We start from the raw sequence: 14,956 nt of genomic DNA, 5'->3' as shown, positions 1-14,956 counted from the left end.
GCCAGCCCACACTCTCAAACTCTTAAAGTGCCAGTGGCTCCTAGTGGACCCGTCTATACCCCATGGTACTAATTTGGACCCCAGCATCCTCTAGGACGTAAGAGAAATATTTGAAAATAAGTTTAGCCCGAATCTGCCTACCAGCCTGCCTTCCACTTTCTGTGCTCACATAGTCAGCCTGCTCCCTGTTTATTGCATAGTCTGAGTGGTTTATGTAATGCGCGATTATGCAATAGACGGCAGCAGAGTACAATATCGAACACTTTGCCAAATTATATAATAATATACCTTCAGAATAATTTTTTTAAAAGACACCAAAAATGCATTCTGTCATGGATTGGGTGGCTATATGTGCCTATTTATACTTATGCTCAGCAGGAGTTTGTGGATTTGACAATGGAGTAAAAAGCCAGAAGCAACATCCATAGCCTAAATAACTTTTGGTGGAAAGGGAACAAAGTAGAAAAATATGGTAACAATTACTATTAGCTGCTTTATTAGCACATACTGGTATCTTACACAACAGCCATCCCTAAGGCATTTGTCCCATAAGAATTTTTGCAAACAGGAATACATTTCTGAGGATGTAGATATCAAACAAGGCTAGCCAGTTACAACATGATTTTAAAATTCATTATATCATCCAGCCAAATTGCCCAATATTGTGCTCTGGTGCTATCTACTGCACATTCATGGAATAAGTATGATGTCTATAAGTATAAATATGTGCACTATTCAACTCATGAAGCTGCTGATTGTGCTCTGATTGATCCTCCAGGGTTATCTCAGTCAAGTGGTGATTTGCATTGTGCAGGTAGGTAGGTGCACAATATACCATATCCTTGGACAGCCATTATTACTACTTCTACACTGACCTACATGCTTTTGGGTACTTAAAAAATCATCACTATCAATTTCCTACCATTAGAATGGTGTTTAGAAGCCGAAATCGAATGTCTAACATCATTCTAAACATTTGAGGTTCGATTTCGAGTTTGATTTCAAATCGATTTGCAAACTGAATTTTAGTAAATGAGGGGATTTTATGTTGGGCTAAGGGAAAACATCAATGTTTTTCAGAAATTCGATTTCTATTGGGATGTGAGATAAATATGGCTTTAGAATCTATTTAACAGACGATTTGGTCTTTAGCAAATCTCTTCAATCCAAATCGAATGGAAATCGAATGTCAAATCCCTTGAAACTCCAAATTGTAATTTTAGTAAATATACCCCCTGAAATGAATATATACATCTTGATCAAACTTGCAAACTTTCAATACAACAATGGATTGTGATATAAGTGGCTATGAATTTTAATAGATATACTGTTTAAAAACATTCCCTTGGCCACACACTGAATACAAAATATATCCACATAAAAACTTTGGACTACACTTGAATATCTTATAACATATTCCCTTTAACATCTTCTGTTGATTCCAGTGGCAATATACAATGTCTCCGGAATAAGCATATAATAAATCATGACATGTTTTCTCTAACATGCCAAATAAAGAAGGAATAATTGAGATGACAGAGAGGTTTGATTATGAACATACCTTTTCCATAAAAGAACCTCCTATAATAATATGCTCCAAGGTCGATGTGTTCTATAATGTAACGCTTGACTTTTTCCCGCTGAATAGGTTGATTTTCCCTGGGCACCTCCAGCACAGAGACACCAGCATTAGTGCAGTGAGAGCTGAGAGAAGATTCAAAAGAACAACTTTCACCTTCTGGCGTGGCCAGGGAGTTTGCCCGTGAAATAGCAATCCTTCTGTCACTTTCTCCTCCAATCTCATTTCTGAAGTAGGGACAGTTTAAAATAATGTCATTGCTTTTGCCATCCCCTTCATCAGTTTCGTGACTCTCTTTAGAGTACAGCTCTTCCTTACAATCCAAAGGAGATTCACAGCTCCCCAGCTGGCCTCCAGCAATTGGTGACTGCGATGCTGCTGAGGCCCCTGTGGTTATATTTTTCCGCTTTGCAATATTAGTCTGTGTTGCCATGACTTCATTAACATTAAACAAAATACTCTGAACATCATAGTGTGCAAAACATTTTTCACATGTCCACAGATGTATGCTTTTTTCAAACCTACTATCCTCAAGTTCAAAGGAAAACTTTAAAGCATCATGCTCACTCTTTACAGTCCGCAGCTTTCTAAATAAAGATGGCTCAACGGCGTCTGTTTTTAGGTGCCTTTTAAATAACTTATCTCTCTTCCTTCTAACTAACAAGGCACTATCCATGTAATCAAACCCAGAAATGCTAACAATCTGACCCCTAGAGATCTGTGCGGCAGCATGCAGACTTGGAGAAATAGCGGGATCACAATGGAAAACCTCAGAGAATGTAAATGGTGTCAGGTTCTTATGTTCCATACTTTCAACCCTATAAGCTTTAGGCACTGCAAAAAAGTTCTCTCCAGTCAAACCTTGCCTTTCTATCGAAGATGTACTCCCATATTCCCGATGTAGAGATGCTCCAGTGTTTGGGTTAAAAGCATTTTGGTCAAGCACATCATCTGCATCAATATCACTGATGGTAACATCACTGTTGCTTCTTTGCCTTATCGGATGTAGTACCCTGGGAGGTGAATGGTATAAAATATCTCCAGTAAAGTACTTTGACTCTGAAAATTCAATTTCAAAAGATTTATTGATATCAGGTTGATTATTTTGTCCGTTTGAATTTAATGAAACAACGCTCTCAAAACTTATTTGATCTTGATGTTTCCAAGATGTTTTGCTGCACCATTCTGACGTACAATCTTTTTTAGGAGGCCATTCAGAAACTCTTGCTCTTACACCCATCTTAGGCATGGCAGGGGTTCCATTATTCTGTCCTCTAGAATCGACTTTCTCAGAGGCATTCAGTGTAGTTGATGGACCCATATTGTTATTTACAGTCTGAAATGTTCTTGCAAAAAAGTCATCTGACTGCATGTTAGAGATTTATGAGTTTCCAGTGTGATTCCACTGGTTATATGCCTCTCTGTTTGGTGTGAATCACTCATGTAGAGCATGAGAAGAGCTCACACAATACTCAGTAAGTTTCATTTCTATGATTATTCATATACACATCTCAGTACCAGCATTCCAAATTGTAATATTATTTTAAAACGTTTTGGGACCCAGTTGCAGAAAGGTGTTTCTTGTTTGTTCTGCCATGGAACCTGTTTGTAAGAAGACAAAAAGACAACAATCAGTTACTTTTGAAGAAAACTCCACATGTTTATGCAATTTTCTGCTGGCTCCTGCCAAGATATTTTGAGTGTATACTATGGCTTTTGGCTGCTCAATGTCTTTTGCCAGGAGCAAGCAATTATTATGATCAAGGATGTAGAATAAGCCTGGCCAACCTGTGGCTCTTCAGCAGTTGTAAAACTACAAGTCCCAGCATTCCCTGCCACAGTTTTTCTATTGGGGAATGCTAAAACTGTGGCAAGGCAGGTTTACCAGGCTATTAGGAAAATTACCAGGTCGGCGCTTAATACCAATTGGTGAACACAATGATAAAAATTAAACCAATTTATTGACAACAAATCACAAAAAACACATAAAAATAAATAAAATTATACATAAACAGGACCACAATATAATAATATAAAACTGAGGTTCCAGGAACCTCTAAATTAAGCAGTAAATTGAACCTTAATTGGGTATACTCAGAGGGCCGTCACAGTACCTATGTTAAAGGATAATTCTTTTTTAGCTGTTTAGCTACATGAAGTTTTCTTGCCAAGATGTAAAAAGGCACAACAGTACTTAGCACAATTGTGCATATAGGTGTCCTCACTTTATAATTTGTTTTCCAATTGGGAAAACACATAGATAAAGGAATCAAAACACGAGTGATCTATATAATTGAGAAATTTAGATGTGATTAAGAAAGTAGTAATATTGATTTGCTTACTACTAAAGCTAATATATTGCTTTATAATTGTACAATAAATAAAAAGTATCACGTTTGTTTATATTCTGTCCGCATTGCAATGTTTTTAAATGTCAATTATTGCTGTATAATTTATATGGACCATTTTTAACATTCTAAGATAAGCATTACTATATGAGAGTGCAAATGAGAATGCACCTGTTGAACTTTCATATACACCTGCTTTCACTAATTAGAACTGACAAGGTATAAAAGAGTGAGAAGCAACACTCTGAGTAGAACACTCTGCCTCTTGAAGAAGCCGCCTGGGGTGCGGAGAAACGCGTTGAGGATACAGAGAGAAGGAGCCCCAGTACCTATTGCCAATAAGAACTGAAGTGTGTCCTCCCAGCAGCTTATTAAAAACCATTGCCGGTAATTGCTACACTTTCTAGCGTGACTGATTCATTTAGTCCCTCGGATCACACTGGGAACACCTGAATTTGGTGAACATCATTCCACCAATACTGAGAGTGGAACACGCTGTACCGGTATACTCACACTTTGCCGGAGGAGAGAGCGGTCGTTTAGCTGACGCTACCAACTACTCACGCCACGGACGAGTCCTACCGCTGACGGATGTCTCACCCGTGCTAAGGGTGATAGAGAGCGGCTATGCACGCCGGTACCATTGCGGTACAACAAGAGAAAATACCGTCCAGTTTGTGAGTAACAGCTATCCCTTTACTGCTTACCTCTGCACAGTCCACACTAAAATTGGCAAGTGATGAACTTTTCCCAATTGGAAAACAAATTATAAAGTGAGGACACCTATATGCACAATTGTGCTAAGTACTGTTGTGCCTTTTTACATCTTGGCAAGAAAACTTCATGTAGCTAAACAGCTAAAAAAGAATTATCCTTTAACATAGGTACTGTGACGGCCCTCTGAGTATACCCAATTAAGGTTCAATTTACTGCTTAATTTAGAGGTTCCTGGAACCTCAGTTTTATATTATTATATTGTGGTCCTGTTTATGTATAATTTTATTTATTTTTATGTGTTTTTTGTGATTTGTTGTCAATAAATTGGTTTAATTTTTATCATTGTGTTCACCAATTGGTATTAAGCGCCGACCTGGTAATTTTCCTAATTGCTTTGTTTGTTGAGGAGGCCGGCTACCTCCTCACCAGGTGGCAGCTAATCCCAGGGTGCACACACACACAGGCCTGCCAGCGCCACCATTACCTCTTTTTCCTTTTTTTGAGGTTTACCAGGCTACCTCACGCCTTAGATTAATACACACTGCGCTGTTCCCACTAGGCTGTTTCAGCAGGGCGACACTCCCCGCCTGATATTAAAATGGCAAAATGCGCCCTGACCTTGTGTTGGCACCCTGCTGAAGCAGTCTGCCCTCTGCCGTCTCCACCCGCGGGCTTCAGTGTTCCAAGAGCAGGAAAGTGTGCCAGTCATTGCCAATAAATAGATGCTGTGCATATGTGCATAGCATCTATTCTCAGTAAGTGGAGACATTGGCGTTTCTATAATGGGTGCAATGGGTTCGGTGCACACGGACCCATGGGGGGCTCACACCGCACCCATTGCACCCATTTTAATACTTACCTTTCCGGAGTCCAGCGCCGGGAGCTGTGATCGCGCCGGAAATCGCAGCCGAAATGGCCGCCGCGCATGCGCGGTAGCCAAATTGGTCTCTGGATCATGGTGGGCGCCATGTTTCCGCAGACCTGAGTATGCACACTAGACTTCTACAGCGCTGTGCAGAGGAGGGGGCTCACCCGGAGGTGCACACGGGCCCCCTCCTCTGTAGAAACGCCCCTGAGTGGAGAGCTTGGGGGTAGCTGGCATCTCCATAAGTGATGGGCACGCATCCTAGAGTGACAAACAGGGGACGTGTCATGACACCACACCCCATTCTGAAGTGGACACACCACCTTTTGGGAAGCACCTTCGGTGCATGCAAAAGTGCTCTCTCTTCCGGAGGGTGCCCTGCCAGCAGTTCATCCTAGGGTGAACACTACATGGGAAACTAATGACCATGGGTTTTCTCTATAAATGCCAATGATCCTGTGTGCACATTTACTATAATTTCAAATACAGTAGCGTCCCTCAATGACCCTATGAAACAGTAACTCACCTACGTTAGAAACACTCCTATAGCCCAATGCAGATTGCAAGTCAGCTGTAATTGCTCCCGCACTGCATGCATGGAACTAAATGCATACATTCGCCTATATGCAGAGTTGTATGCAGCTTTACAAGTGGACCACCCCTCTCCATATACTTAGTCCCTTTTCAAAACAAGGAAATATCTTGGCGCACCAGGGGTTACAGAGAGAATACCAGAAAGAGTAGGTCAGACTGATTGAATCTAAATTTATTTATTTATTTAAAACATGGTAAAAAGATCATGAAATTCCATTCAAAGAGTCAACATGATTCTATCTTTGCATCATCTAATAAACAAAGTGGTGCATAGATTGTGTCAATTTACTGCCTTTCACAGACAATCATATATTGGTGTTAATGTACCAATGCCTTATACCGACATGATTCAATAATCGCCCCAGAGGCGTAGAAAAAAGTCCCGAGACCTGCTCATCCCACGTAGATGAAACTTAAAGTCCCTTAAGAGAACAGTCTCTATTTGTGTGGACTTTTTAAGCCGTGTGCCGCCTTGTCCCCGCAGCTCAATTTGGTAACTCAAAAACCTTTTAAAGCAGTTTCGGGTCACTTCACCCTTCTACTGCAGCCGTTTTTAATATACAGGTAGCTCCCAGCACTCTCCTATATTGCCCACTGTAAGTGTGTGAGCTGGCGCTTGTTAGGTGATGGTACCTGTAGGTTATTTCGTTTTGAGTCCTCCGTCCCCTCCTCTCCCGGGTCCGTGCCTTATTGCGCCTCGTATCCACGCCCCGGGGATACGTCTCGTCAGCAGGTCAGCAGCAGGTCAGATTAGGCTCCGGCTCCTGTGGTCAGCATGCAGCGATCCAACGCGTTTCTCCCATAAAGGGCTTCGTCAGGGATCCCTGCTGCTGACCTGCTGACGAGACGTATCCCCGGAAGCCGCGAAACCGGAAGCCACTGGCCTGCGTTCCACGCATGCGGGCCAGGCGATACAGGTTGTATCGAAGCTCTGGGAATCGGCTGGCCGGCCCCACCGGAGGTCCACGAGGCGCAATAAGGCACGGACCCGGGAGAGGAGGGGACGGAGGACTCAAAACGAAATAACCTACAGGTACCATCACCTAACAAGCGCCAGCTCACACACTTACAGTGGGCAATATAGGAGAGTGCTGGGAGCTACCTGTATATTAAAAATGGCTGCAGTAGAAGGGTGAAGTGACCCGAAACTGCTTTAAAAGGTTTTTGAGTTACCAAATTGAGCTGCGGGGACAAGGCGGCACACGGCTAAAAAAGTCCACACAAATAGAGACTGTTCTCTTAAGGGACATTAAGTTTCATCTACGTGGGATGAGCAGGTCTCGGGACTTTTTTCTACGCCTCTGGGGCGATTATTGAATCATGTCGGTATAAGGCATTGGTACATTAACACCAATAAATGATTGTCTGTGAAAGGCAGTAAATTGACACAATCTATGCACCACTTTGTTTATTAGATAATGCAAAGATAGAATCATGTTGACTCTTTGAATGGAATTTCATGATCTTTTTACCATGTTTTAAATAAATAAATAAAATTAGATTCAATCAGTCTGACCTACTCTTTCTGGTATTCTCTCTGTAACCCCTGGTGCGCCAAGATATTTCCTTGTTTTGATTCCAGTTAATGCTAGTAAGGGTACTAGTTTATCTGTCGGCTGCACCACTTCGGCAAACCATTGCACCTGACCACCACTGTCTCTCTCACTATCCATTCTTTATAACTTCTCTATTTTTCTCTGTCCTTCACACTATCCCCTTCCCCACTTTTTCCAAACCTACGTTCTCCTAAACTAAAGGGGTTTGCGCAGATAGTATTTGTCCCTATAACTTAGTCCCTTTTGCTTGCTTGTGCCTGGATAGGAGAACTGAGTGGTAAGGGGGTGTGATGCGCAAGCCGACCATTGCAGAGGCCAGAAAATGTCTGTCCTAAGATGGAAATCCCTGGCCTCTTCCCGTCTCCTAAAATGTCAGCAACACCTCCGTTTGTCTAATCAATGACAGTCTGATGCCAGCCTGTGTTCAATGCCCCAGGACCCGTTCGCACACAACGGGTTATGCACATGGACAAAGTACCAAAAATCGGTATTCTGCACCGATGGTCTCAGGTGCAACCGCACCTGATTGAACCACATCGTGTTCCACCCATGCTTGCAATACTTACTGATCACTTTCAACCACCCATTGGACTTTGGATCACTCAACCAGTTGTAGGTGCAGGTAAAATGACTAAAGCTGGACACTCAACTGGAGAGATGGCCAATAGGCTCACTTTTCAAGGTGGTCACATATATGTGAGGATACATTGGAAGAGTGGTCATTCTGAGGCCATATCTGTGCTCAATAGTGCAATACATGTCCAGCATAGCAGCCAATCGCTCTTCTGATATTAACTTGCCTTTAGTAAATTTCCCAAAATATAAGAAAACATCAAAAAGGAATACAGTACAAGCTCTAATTAACAAGTAATGTGCATAAGATAGTGTGACTACATAGCCAAATGAACATAAAAAGATCCTTCAGCGTTTACTTGCTAGAAGAAATACTCAAATTTAAAACTGTGCTTGAAGGGTAAACAGTAACACATAGATCTAAGCTGCTGCAAAACTGTACATGTTACATACAGTATTTTTCTGGGTCATAAATAAATAAATGTATATAATCCATGTTCTGTCTACTCCTGCTAAACAAAAAAATAAGAATTTACTTACCGATAATTCTATTTCTCGTAGTCCGTAGTGGATGCTGGGGACTCCGTCAGGACCATGGGGATTAGCGGCTCCGCAGGAGACAGGGCACAAAAGTAAAAGCTTTAGGATCAGGTGGTGTGCACTGGCTCCTCCCCCTATGACCCTCCTCCAAGCCTCAGTTAGGATACTGTGCCCGGACGAGCGTACACAATAAGGAAGGATTTTGAATCCCGGGTAAGACTCATACCAGCCACACCAATCACACTGTACAACCTGTGATCTGAACCCAGTTAACAGCATGATAACAGCGGAGCCTCTGAAAAGATGGCTCACAACAACAATAACCCGATTTTTGAACAATAACTATGTACAAGTATTGCAGACAATCCGCACTTGGGATGGGCGCCCAGCATCCACTACGGACTACGAGAAATAGAATTATCGGTAAGTAAATTCTTATTTTCTCTGACGTCCTAAGTGGATGCTGGGGACTCCGTCAGGACCATGGGGATTATACCAAAGCTCCCAAACGGGCGGGAGAGTGCGGATGACTCTGCAGCACCGAGTGAGAGAACTCCAGGTCCTCCTCAGCCAGGGTGTGCCCCTGACCAAGTAGCAGCTCGGCAAAGTTGTAAAGCCGAGACCCCTCGGGCAGCCGCCCAAGATGAGCCCACCTTCCTTGTGGAATGGGCATTTACATATTTTGGCTGTGGCAGGCCTGCCACAGAATGTGCAAGCTGAATTGTACTACACATCCAACTAGCAATCGTCTGCTTAGAAGCAAGAGCACCCAGTTTGTTGGGTGCATACAGGATAACAGCAAGTCAGTTTTCCTGACTCCAGCCGTCCTGGAAACCTATATTTTCAGGGCCCTGACAACATCTAGCAACTTGGAGTCCTCCAAGTCCCTAGTAGCCGCAGGCACCACAATAAGCTGGTTCAGGTGAAACGCTGACACCACCTTATGGAGAAACTGGGGACGAGTCCGCAGCTCTGCCCTGTCCGAATGGACAATCAGATATGGGCTTTTGTGAGACAAAGCCGCCAATTCTGACACTCGCCTGGCCGAGGCCAGGGCCAACATCATGGTCACTTTCCATGTGAAATATTTCAAATCCACAGATTTGAGCGGTTTAAACCAATGTGATTTGAGGAATCCCAGAACTACGTTGAGATCCCACAGTGCCACTGGAGGCACAAAAGGGGGTTGTATACGCAGTACTCCCTTGACAAACTTCTGGACTTCAGGAACTGAAGCCAATTCTTTCTGGAAGAAAATCGACAGGGCCGAAATTTGAACCTTAATGGACCCCAATTTGAGGCCCATAGACACTCCTGTTTGCAGGAAATGCAGGAATCGACCGAGTTGAAATTTCTTCGTAGGGCCTTCCTGGCCTCACACCACGCAACATATTTTTGCCACATGTGGTGATAATGTTGTGCGGTCACCTCCTTCCTGGCTTTGACCAGGGTAGGAATGACCTCTTCCGGAATGCCTTTTTCCCTTAGGATCCGGCGTTCAACCGCCATGCCGTCAAACGCAGCCGCGGTAAGTCTTGGAACAGACATGGTACTTGCTGAAGCAAGTCCCTTCTTAGCGGCAGAGGCCATGAGTCCTCTGTGAGCATCTCTTGAAGTTCCGGGTACCAAGTCCTTCTTGGCCAATCCGGAGCCACGAGTATAGTTCTTACTCCTCTACGTCTTATAATTCTCAGTACCTTAGGTATGAGAAGCAGAGGAGGGAACACATACACCGACTGGTACACCCACGGTGTTACCAGAACGTCCACAGCTATTGCCTGAGGGTCTCTTGACCTGGCGCAATACCTGTCCAGTTTTTTGTTCAGGCGGGACGCCATCATGTCCACCTTTGGTCTTTCCCAACGGTTCACAATCATGTGGAAGACTTCCCAATGAAGTCCCCACTCTCCCGGGTGGAGGTCGTGCTGAGGAAGTCTGCTTCCCAGTTGTCCACTCCCGGAATGAACACTGCTGACAGTGCTAACACATGATTTTCCGCCCAGCGAAGAATCCTTGCAGTTTCTGCCATTGCCCTCCTGCTTCTTGTGCCGCCCAGTCTGTTTACGTGGGTGACTGCCGTGATGTTGTCCCACTGGATCAATACCGGCTGACCTTGAAGAAGAGGTCTTGCTAAGCTTAGAGCATTGTAAATTGCTCTTAGCTCCAGTATATTTATGTGGAGAGAAGTCTCCAGACTTGATCACACTCCCTGGAAATTTTTTCCTTGTGTGACTGCTCCCCAGCCGTTCAGGCTGGCATCCGTGGTCACCAGGACCCAGTCCTGAATGCCGAATCTGTGGCCCTTTAGTAGATGAGCACTCTGCAGCCACCACAGAAGAGACACCCTTGTCCTTGGAGACAGGGTTATCCGCTGATGCATCTGAAGATGCGATCCGGACCATTTTCCAGCAGATCCCACTGAAAAGTTCTTGCGTGAAATCTGCCGAATGGAATCGCTTCGTAAGAAGCCATCATTTTTCCCAGGACCCTTGAGCAATGATGCAATGACACTTTTCCTGGTTTTAGGAGGTTCCTGACTAGCTCGGATAACTCCCTGGCTTTCTCCTCCGGGAGAAACACCTTTTTCTGGACTGTGTCCAGAATCATCCCTAAGAACAGCAGACGTGTCGTCGGAGACAGCTGCGATTTTGGAATATTTAGAATCCACCCGTGCTGTCGTAGAACTACTTGAGATAGTGCTACTCCGACCTCCAACTGTTCTCTGGACCTTGCCCTTATCAGGAGATCGTCCAAGTAAGGGATAATTAAGATGCCTTTTCTTTGAAGAAGAATCATCATTTCGGCCATTACCTTGGTAAAGACCCGGGGTGCCGTGGACAATCCAAACGGCAGCGTCTGAAACTGATAGTGACAGTTTTGTACCACGAACCTGAGGTACCCTTGGTGAGAAGGGCAAATTGGGACATGGAGGTAAGCATCCTTGATGTCCAGGGACACCATATAGTCCCCTTCTTCCTGGTTCGCTATCACTGCTCTGAGTGACTCCATCTTGATTTGAACCTTTGTATGTAAGTGTTCAAATATTTCAGATTTAGAATAGGTCTCACCGAGCCGTCTGGCTTCAGTACCACAATATAGTGTGGAATAATACCCCTTTCCTTGTTGTAGGAGGGGTACTTTGATTATCACCTGCTGGGAATACAGCTTGTGAATTGTTTCCAATACTGCCTCCCTGTCGGAGGGAGACGTTGGTAAAGCAGACTTCAGGAACCTGCGAGGGGGAGACGTCTCGAACTTCCAATCTGTACCCCTGGGATACTACTTGTAGGATCCAGGGGTCCACTTGCGAGTGAGCCCACTGCGCGCTGAAACTCTTGAGACGACCCCCCACCGCAGCTGAGTCCGCTTGTACGGCCCCAGCGTCATGCTGAGGACTTGGCAAAAGCGGTGGAGGGCTTCTGTTCCTGGGAATGGGCTGCCTGCTGCAGTCTTCTTCCCTTTCCTCTATCCCTGGGCAGATATGACTGGCCTTTTGCCTGCTTGCCCTTATGGGGACGAAAGGACTGAGGCTGAAAAGACGGTGTCTTTTTCTGCTGAGATGTGACTTGGGGTAAAAAAAGTGGATTTTCCAGCTGTTGCCGTGGCCACCAGGTCCGATGGACCGACCCCAAATAACTCCTCCCCTTTATACGGCAATACTTCCATGTGCCGTTTGGAATCTGCATCACCTGACCACTGTCGTGTCCATAAACATCTTCTGGCAGATATGGACATCGCACTTACTCTTGATGCCAGAGTGCAAATATCCCTCTGTGCATCTCGCATATATAGAAATGCATCCTTTAAATGCTCTATAGTCAATAAAATACTGTCCCTGTCAAGGGTATCAATATTTTCAGTCAGGGAATCCGACCAAGCCACCCCAGCGCTGCACATCCAGGCTGAGGCGATCGCTGGTCGCAGTATAACACCAGTATGTGTGTATATACTTTTTAGGATATTTTCCAGCCTCCTATCAGCTGGCTCCTTGAGGGCGGCCGTATCTGGAGACGGTAACGCCACTTGTTTTGATAAGCGTGTGAGCGCCTTATCCACCCTAAGGGGTGTTTCCCAACGCGCCCTAACTTCTGGCGGGAAAGGGTATAACGCCAATAATTTTCTATCGGGGAAAACCCACGCATCATCACACACTTCATTTAATTTATCTGATTCAGGAAAAACTACAGGTAGTTTTTTCACACCCCACATAATACCCTCTTTTGTGGTACTTGTAGTATCAGAAATATGTAACACCTCCTTCATTGCCCTTAACATGTAACGTGTGGCCCAAATGGAAAATACGTTTGTTTCTTCACCGTCGACACTGGAGTCAGTGTCCGTGTCTGTGTCTGTGTCGACCGACTGAGGTAAATGGGCGTTTTAAAGCCCCTGACGGTGTTTGAGACGCCTGGACAGGTACTAATTGGTTTGCCGGCCGTCTCATGTCGTCAACCGACCTTGCAGCGTGTTGACATTATCACGTAATTCCCTAAATAAGCCATCCATTCCGGTGTCGACTCCCTAGAGAGTGACATCACCATTACAGGCAATTGCTCCGCCTCCTCACCAACATCGTCCTCATACATGTCGACACACACGTACCGACACACAGCACACACACAGGGAATGCTCTGATAGAGGACAGGACCCCACTAGCCCTTTGGGGAGACAGAGGGAGAGTTTGCCAGCACACACCAAAACGCTATAATTATACAGGGACAACCTTTATATAAGTGTTTTTCCCTTATAGCATCTTAATATATATAATCATATCGCCAATAAGTGCCCCCCCTCTCTGTTTTAACCCTGTTTCTGTAGTGCAGTGCAGGGGAGAGCCTGGGAGCCTTCCCACCAGCATTTCTGTGAGGGAAAATGGCGCTGTGTGCTGAGGAGAATAGGCTCCGCCCCCTTTTCGGCGGGCTTCTTCTCCCGTTTTTCTGAGACCTGGCAGGGGTTAAATACATCCATATAGCCCCAGGGGCTATATGTGATGTATCTTTTAGCCAGTATAGGTATTTCATTGCTGCCCAGGGCGCCCCCCCCAGCGCCCTGCACCCTCAGTGACCGCTGGTGTGAAGTGTGCTGACAACAACGGCGCACAGCTGCAGTGCTGTGCGCTACCTCATGAAGACTGAAAAGTCTTCTGCCGCCGGTTTCTGGACCTCTTCACTCTTCGGCATCTGCAAGGGGGTCGGCGGCGCGGCTCTGGGACCGGACTCCATGGCTGGGCCTGTGTTCGATCCCTCTGGAGCTAATGGTGTCCAGTAGCCTAAGAAGCCAATCCATCCTGCACGCAGGTGAGTTCACTTCTTCTCCCCTAAGTCCCTCGTAGCAGTGAGCCTGTTGCCAGCAGGACTCACTGAAAATAAAAAACCTAACAAAACTTTTACTCTAAGCAGCTCTTTAGGAGAGCCACCTAGATTGCACCCTTCTCGGCCGGGCACAAAAATCTAACTGAGGCTTGGAGGAGGGTCATAGGGGGAGGAGCCAGTGCACACCACCTGATCCTAAAGCTTTTACTTTTGTGCCCTGTCTCCTGCGGAGCCGCTAATCCCCATGGTCCTGACGGAGTCCCCAGCATCCACTTAGGACGTCAGAGAAATATTAAATCCCTCTGAGAAACTACCCACTCTTCTCACCGCAGTTCTTCAATCATTAATAACCTTCCTTATTGTCAGATATAAACATTGTTTAATCCCTTCCATTCCAATGACATCAGCAACAATGGGCCTGATCAGAGATGGACGCAATCATGCTGTATGCAGTAAAGTGATTTTTCTGTCACTGCGCATGCGTTGGTAGCCTTACTGCGCATGTGTTGAGATGGATTTGCACCGACGGACGCAATGAGAATTTCTTTGCAAAGCAAATGACAGAAAATGGAAGGGGGTACTAACGCGCAGGTGTGTCGCAACCGTTTTGGGGGCACGTAACTGCCAGTCAGAATGGCTCCGGTGTCTCAGTTAAGTTGACCACTTTTACGTCAACCAATGTGCATCTGATGGTTGAGTCTATGGTCGAAAAAGCAGCATCTGAGATGCCTCCAGTGAGAGTTTTAGTACAAAACCCAGACATTTGCATACCTCCCAACTGTCCAGATTTTCGCGGGACAGTCCAGTTTTTTGGGGACTATCCCGCTGTCCCACCCGCAGGCCACAGTGTCCCACGGTGGGGTGGGGGCAGT

General features: G+C 45.1%; 1 protein-coding gene across 6 annotated transcripts in view; it reads right to left on the bottom strand.

Moving 5' to 3' along the window:
• SIPA1L2 (signal induced proliferation associated 1 like 2) overlaps positions 1-14,956 on the bottom strand; it is a 795,004-nt gene that overhangs the window by 483,445 nt on the left and 296,603 nt on the right. For all 6 annotated transcript variants that reach the window (XM_063917773.1, XM_063917774.1, XM_063917772.1 and 3 more), the window contains one exon: positions 1,562-3,181. In XM_063917773.1, the coding sequence (XP_063773843.1) occupies positions 1,562-2,951 (1,390 nt within the window). In that variant the 5' untranslated portion in view covers positions 2,952-3,181. The remainder of the gene's footprint in view (positions 1-1,561; positions 3,182-14,956) is intronic.

Source organism: Pseudophryne corroboree, chromosome 4 (genome assembly GCF_028390025.1).
Source record: "Pseudophryne corroboree isolate aPseCor3 chromosome 4, aPseCor3.hap2, whole genome shotgun sequence".
Lineage (NCBI taxonomy): Eukaryota > Metazoa > Chordata > Amphibia > Anura > Myobatrachidae > Pseudophryne > Pseudophryne corroboree.
This window is presented reverse-complemented; position numbering and strand designations above follow the sequence as displayed.